General features: G+C 41.1%; 1 protein-coding gene across 1 annotated transcript; it reads right to left on the reverse strand.

The window, feature by feature from the left end:
- Positions 1-1,105: 1,105 nt before the first annotated feature.
- On the reverse strand, positions 1,106-7,345 carry cdk7 (cyclin-dependent kinase 7). The gene is made up of 12 exons (XM_080049364.1): positions 7,248-7,345; positions 6,957-7,016; positions 6,831-6,864; positions 6,652-6,719; positions 6,241-6,309; positions 4,361-4,471; positions 4,156-4,274; positions 3,776-3,875; positions 3,584-3,670; positions 3,335-3,484; positions 2,372-2,510; positions 1,106-1,570 (listed from the first exon to the last, which is right to left on the reverse strand). Exons 1-12 carry the CDS (start codon positions 7,311-7,313, stop codon positions 1,542-1,544), a joined length of 1,032 nt encoding a protein of 343 aa, XP_079905490.1. The 5' UTR covers positions 7,314-7,345; the 3' UTR covers positions 1,106-1,541.
- Positions 7,346-7,593: the final 248 nt, after the last annotated feature.

The following is a 7,593-nucleotide window of genomic DNA, read 5'->3' on the forward strand; positions in this document are numbered from 1 at the left end:
TGACCATAATTTAATGAGCAATACATGACAGCCCTTCATCTTCAACATCTGGTCAAACAATGCTTTACATAAGGCTTGACAGTTCATTATTCATATTAATCATGCCACCACAGGCCCATCCACGTGCATATCTTTCTCATTCAGACATCTGACTTTCTCCCACAAACCCTGTGCTTGTGGCAAGTGGTCACCAGTGGGTTTCCTGGCCAATGAAATCGCCTGGATATGAGCCCGAGCTGATAAGGCTGCCACTGTAGGTCGCTATGACTATGCTGCTATTTGCCAAAGCTGTCATCTGACCCAGTCACCCAACACACACACCACCACCACCACCACACAAAGTCATTGTGTTCCGTAGCTGTATTGTGTGTTATAAATAAGCCATCACACAATGCGACCTCTTCCTGAACTCGGGGGACCTTGACACTAAACAACCGGAAACTAAAACTTTATACGCATTTATGTTTAGGATTTTTGTCAAACAGGCATAACTGAAGGGAAACATTAAGCACGGTCTCATTGTGAACACTAAAACAGAACATTTAACAAGTCTGAACTGGCTTTTGTCATATAATAAGATTATATGATTTTGATATGAAGAATTGCTCAGCTGTGACATACTCTCATGTCTTCCTCTTCTCTAGTCTGATCGTGTTTGACAGCAAACCGAAAAGGCCAGTAGAACGCCTGCCACAGCATCAGGACTGTGACATGTAAGTCATGTCAGACTGCGTTGGATAACAGTAATGTTGACGAGAAAGGACAGCGAGGGAGAAATCTAGTGGCACACTGTTGCATGACACTGTCAAGCTCAGCGTCAGCCTGTCTGCCCTGAAGACAGGGCTTTTGCTACATAAACATACACGCCATCAAATGCATTCCTTTCACTCGGACTTCCATTAAAATGCTGAGTAAATAAACCACCAGTACAGGTGAAAAAAATAAATCTATTTAGACTAAATGGGTGTTATTTTGTAAACCATTTGTAAACTGGCAACATACTCACAGATCCCATAAATTACAATGTTTCATAGTTAGTTTAAAGTAGTCATCTCACAGTCTCAGATTTGGTTTTACCCAGAAGCACAGTATCCATATATGTATTTGCACCATTTATTGGTCTTACAAAAAATAAAAAAATACACATGTACATGAATTGAATCAGCATTGGTAGTTTTGCTTGTTCTCTTTTTTTCCAGTCACATAAATAAACATATTCCAACAGGCTCCCAGAGCTTAGGCATCATTGTTACAATGTAAAAAGACCAGAGTCAACACCATTGACTCCAGATTTTGATGGACAAAGCAGCAGCACCTTAAGATACGTTAAAGCCATCCTTTAGGCACAATTCTCGACTGATATCTCAGCTACGACCTCTAAAATGTCCTAAAGTCAAGCACTTCTGAGCGCTTTCCCCTCTGCTGTTTTTTTTTTTTTTTAATTTTCATTCCAGGAGGACAATATCCTGAGTATTTCGGGGAAGCTGAGCCACGTAACGATGTGAAGACGGTGATCATCTGATTTACCAGGTCCCATCTGCTCAGAAAATTAGCTTCTTCTTCATCACAGCTGAAAACAACATTAAAAAAAGGTTGTTACAAACATGACAAAAGCCACATACTGTATCTACAACACACGTGCAAGTCAAGCCTATAATGAGCAAGCTGCAAAACACCTTAGTTTCCATCGACTGTAAGTATTTGGACATTCTCTCTCTGCCAATGTACTGCAGTACAGAGCGTAGCATATAGGCAAGCCAGATATTTTCTAACCACAGGAGGAGCTGGGTAAGCTTTGAACCTCCCAGTACTACCAGGTTCTCCTTCTGTAAAATATACCCTTCCACAAGTATGTGTGTGTGTATATGTGTGTGTGTGTGTGTGTGTGTGTGTGTGTGTGTGTGTGTGTGTGTGTGTGTGTGTGTGTGTGTGTGTGTGTGTGTAATCTGAATTTCTAACGGCATGTTAGATGTTAAATGTGCAGCCAACACCCTTTGAATTACTAGGTTCTAGCAAGTGGTTTTCTACATTCAAGACTGTAATGTACAGAAGCATGAGAACACAGGAGCGGTTCACTAGGCTAAAAGTAATTAGATACTATATGCAAGTTTGGTCTGAGTGGGATATTCCAAAATGTTTCAGATAGCTTCAAAATCAGCCTCAGAAATGTTATTGCAGACACTTTGCCTTTTCGCTGCTTCAATTCAAACACAATGTTATTAGTATGTAACTATGGTGTATGTCGAGGTCAAGATGGTACATGCTGAATTAGTGTGTGTGTTATTGTGTGTATTATATGAATACAAAACAAATATATTTGGTGGCTTTTGGGTGCATGTGGCAACTATGTGCTAAAAAGGTGTTTTTGTACTTGTCTCTAGGCCCTCGATTTTCCTTTTCAGCCCAGTGGTATCCTTCTCCCTTAGCGCCTCCACTGAACAGTTGGGTCTGGGGAGCAGAGGACCAGGAGTGGGACCAGGCCGATTGCTGAAGTACGTCATCTGAAGAGCCTGGAGAACAACAGACAGACACCAGTATGAAATAGCACATCAAGCTGTGGGTAATAATTCGTTAGGAAGACATTTCTATGCAGGTATGCATGTACAACAGTACATACAGTATGGGTTTTATAAGCCTATATTCGTCACCTGAATCTGTGGATCAAATCTTGTTTCCAAAACGCAAAAAAGCTGAAGCAATCAACTGTTTAAGAAAATGCAGTACAATGTTTTACCCCCATTTTCAAACTCTTTACTGTTTCTCTCTTTTCATTTTGCTTTTATACTTTAAAGACTCTAGCCTGGCACCGACCGCTTACATACTTCTGCTCAATTTTAATTTCCCTTCAGTAGTCAGTCTGGGTGTGCGGAATATTAGTGGATTCTATCCAGACAGATTTATACCAGTCCAATCAGCGAACAGAAGGAGTGGCTCAAAAACCGGCGCATGACATACGTCACGACCAAACGTTATGTGACTGGTTGGCAGATCCAGAGTGGCACTGGGCAGATCCAATAGTTTTAAACTTCAACAGACACTTCAAGTGAGGGAACGTTTGTCAATTGAGCAATTCCAGACCTTCTGTACAAATTAAATGAAGAACGATGGTCTGGTAGGACCAGGCTATAAAAACACCTTGAAAACATTATGTTGATCACTATAAAAAGGAAAATGGATTACATGCAAGACATCAGGATAGGTTTCCTAAACATCAAGTCGCTCAAAATTGATGTTAATAACAAACAAACGGTTTATTGAAAAATGTTTAACTTTTGATTGCATGATTTTATTTCACAGGGTAATGTGAGAGTGTCAATGCTTCAATAGTTATTACCTGTGTAGCTGTTGTCCTGGTCAAAGGGTTAAAGGTGAAGAAGCCCTGTAGCAGCTCAAGCAAGTCGTCTCCAGCTGCACTAAATATATGTTCCAGAGGGGTGCCGGGGAATATTTTGAAGGAGACATAGTCTGGTAGGCTGGTCACTCCCTAAAGAGATATTTGACACATACATAGGTACAAGGCTCCTCACATGTGAGCAAGGTACAAAACAAACACCACATCGTTATGGTTCAAACAGATACTAACAGGCCAGTTCTCTTCTGTGGCTGTCCCAAGAGCCTCAAAGATCTTAGTCAGCTGGTCAAGATCAGAGTCTCCAGCAAGGAATGGTATCTGCAGCAAAAGGAGACATACAGTGACATTAGCGTGGATACAGAAATAGAAAGGAGACCTTTAATTCTGTATGATGACTATCTCTTTGACTTGAGGTTTGTGTACCCGAAGGAGCAACTCTGCCAAGATGCATCCCACTGCCCACATGTCAACACCCACACCGTACATCCTGGAACCAAACAGGAGCTCAGGGGAGCGGTACCATCTAGGAAAAGGTTCAAAACACAGTTTATAACTCTTAAAACAGGCATTCATTACACTGCTCTTCAATGAAGAAGAAGAATCTTCACCAGTCACAAATATATCTCCTCATTTACTTTAATAATGTTAGGCACATGAGGATTAACTTATCTAAATGGACTTTAATAAGATGATGAAAGAGATTTACAACCAGTGTGACAAAAGCACAGGGGAGTGAACAGATGAGTGGTTTGGTATGAATACATACAGACAGATGGATAAAAATAACACACACACACACACACCTGGTAACAACTTGATGTGTGTAGACTCTGTTGGGGCTGCCAAATGACTTGGCCAAACCAAAGTCAGCCAACTTCAACACTCCGTTGCCATCCAACAGCAGATTATTGGGCTTCAGATCCTGGACGTACAAAGTCACAAAATTCACATTACTTACTCTGTGTGCGTGCGTACGTGCCTGGGTGCGTGGAGTATAAATGCTCTTACCCTGTGTAGTACCCAGTGTTGGTGCATAAACTCTAATCCCTGTAGAGTCATGAGGATGTATGCTTTGATGTTGGCTGGAGTCAGGACTAGGCTGGTGTCTTTGATGATCACCTTAAAAAACAAAACAAAAAAAAAACCAGAAGAGGCTTAAATTAACCCTGGATATCTGACATCAGTCTTTACATAGCTGGGGACTACACACTCAAAATGAAATTACACTTATCAGAGCAGATAGAGAGAATTAAAGACAACTGGGATATCTCTCTCTATGAGTAAGTAGGACATTGCTGGAGACAAGCTAGACAGCACATTTCTAACCCAGACCCCCTGTTGTTCCCCCCTGGCACCAAGAAAAAAAACTGGCTTCAGTATCCTGTGCAGTAATGCTATTAGCAACAAAAGCATCCAACATCTGAGGTTGATAAGCTCATACAGACAAATAATAATAATAATAATAATAATGGATTGGATTTATATAGCGCTTTTAATTCTATGTGACTCAAAGCGCTTACAGGGTTCCAGGTTCCATTCATTCACACACAGTCATACCGGTGGTGGTAAACTACCATAGTAGCCACAGCTGCCCTGGGGCAGACTGACAGAAGCGAGGCTGCCATTCAGCGCCATCGGCCCCTCCGACCACCACCTCAAACATACAGCAGTCATACACATTCACACGAGGCAAGGTGGGTGAAGTGTCTTGCCCAGGGACACAACGACCATGACACAAGTGGCCGGGCTGGGATCGAACCGCCAACCCTAGGATCATTGGCCAACCAGCTTAACCACCTGAGCCACGGTCGCCAAAATGTAAGTATGTAGCCTCAAAATAGTATTTCACACTGCTAATAAGATGATCATCATATTTCATCCTCATGTCCGTCCTGTCTCTCTGTCTGTCTGTCTGTTGGCTCTGCCTGCTAGCAGCTAATGGCATCAATTCAGCGTGAGAGCCAAGAGGAGAGTGGTATTGATTTTTTTTTTTTTTAGCGTGCTTATCTTGTTTTGCATCATTCTATTAAGTAGTGTGATGTATTGGTGGTGGGCGCCCTGCTGGAGCCTTGTATGCTAAAACAGACCAGACCAGAGGAGGAGGGGTATAAAAGCCCTGACCTTGTGGAACCACGTAATGGTCCAATGAGACTGAGCACTCACACCGCCATCCGTCTTGGATTTTCTGTGCTACTCTGCCACACCATCTGACCTTCTTCATCTATTTGCTCAATTTTTTTGGCCTGTTTCTCCCATTCACAGTAGTGGAAACTGAACATAAAGAGGCAAAACAAATTACGATCTCAGTAAAATGAAACTCGACTGTTAAACGCTTTCTCCCTGATCTCCATTGTGGTGAAGCCAGGTAATAAAATTTCCATCTGGTGGCCCATTAATGAAATGCTACATGTTGCAATGTCTTTAATTACCATGAATAAGTGACGTAAATCTCCATAGAGAGAAATCTGCATGTTTAAAGGAAAAACATCTTCAGTTAGAGTCAACGATTGTGAAGAACACTTGTTGTCACCTCACGATCCACTACCTGTCCGTACTGTGTGTGTTAATACACAGCCTGGGCTCTGTAAACTGGAATTTAAACAAAGGGTATGTAAACAAAAGGGGCCCACCATAGCTAGCAACATGCCCCTTAACAGAGTCTAGGCTGTATATTAACGCTGCATTTTTTGTTCAGCGCACACGTAGTACTATGGACAGGTAGCGGATTGTGAGGAGATATTTACAGATTTTGACAAAAAGTGATTTCGACAACAAGCATTCTCCAGAGTCGCTGACTCCACCTTTACATGATCTAAATAAGAACATTTTAAAAGATCTAAATGGGCTGTTGAATGGGACTGTATAGTATCATATGTGAAATGTCTTACCTCCAGGTCTGTTTCCATGAAATCAAACACCAGGCTGATGTTAGATTTGTGTCCAAAGGCATCCAGCAGCTGAAAACACACAGCACAAGGAGATTACTTACAATACATGAAGCTCACAATTAATACAAGCGACGTATGTAAGTAAGTAAGTAAGTAAGTAAAGTTTATTTATATAGTGCCTCTCGCAGACCAGGGTCACAAAGCGCTTCACATTAAAAAAACACAATAAAACGTTACAAAGAAGAGTTTCCTAAGAACGTACAAAATATAATACTATACAATATAATACAGAGTACATAGACATGGATCTAGAAAGCCTGTTTGAACAAGTGCGTCTTAAGCTGACTCTTAAAAATATCCGTATGCATTTGAAGATAAAAACATATTCTGACGTAATAAATGTTTACCCACCCCAATGATATTTGGATGATGCAGCTCCTGCAGCAGTTTGATCTCTCGAAGAGCAGTCCTGTTAATACCTATTGATAAGAAATAATAGGCATTCAGCAGTGAATTGACCCGTGTAGTTCACTGTGTGCGAGTGTGTGATAAAAGCATTACACGTTTAACATAAGGTAGTCAGCATTTACCATCTTTAGCTTCAGTTCTGTGACCAACTTTAATCTGCAAAAAGAAAAAAGAGAGTTTAGGGTAAAACATCAGCATAGCATACAATAGCTAACAGAAATTCACAAATATACTTCCTTTCATGGTACCTTTTTAATGGCAACTATTGTATCCGTCGTTTTGTCCCTGGCTTTGTACACTGTGGCAAACTGGAATAAGAGAAACAGAGAAAGTTAGAACATAGAAACGTGTTTGTTTTGTATTAACCATCAATGAGCTCAGCAGCGTGATGCAGCAAGGCTTTGTTGACATTAACAACCGGCCAACGCTTGTTAGCTTCTTAGCATGCTACTCTTTTTACGACTCAACAAGCCGGAACCTGCGAGATATGAACGCATACAGACTTAAGACCAAAATCACGGATATATGTCGGTGCCTACCTGACCCTCTCCGAGGAAATCCAGCTTCTCGTATCTTTTGGCTCTGGATTTTACATCAAGCGCCATGATAGCTAACTGTCAGTTTCATTGGGAGACACTTCCTGCCTTGTTAAAGGACCGTAAGTACTTTTTCCGGGTTAAAGGAGGTATTAGGCCTATATTGGCCAACACCGCCCCCTACCGGTTAAATTAGATAAATACCCAACCCCTTGATATATTTTATTTGTAGGTTTAATTGGATTTTTTAAAATCTAAATACTGATTTCTAGGCTATATAGTAAGTCGTGCCACATTCTTTCTGTATCTTTTTTTACAACTATATTCTATAGCCTACTTTTAGCAGTAA

Source organism: Ammodytes marinus, assembly GCF_949987685.1.
Source record: "Ammodytes marinus genome assembly, chromosome: 2".
Taxonomy (NCBI): domain Eukaryota; kingdom Metazoa; phylum Chordata; class Actinopteri; order Uranoscopiformes; family Ammodytidae; genus Ammodytes; species Ammodytes marinus.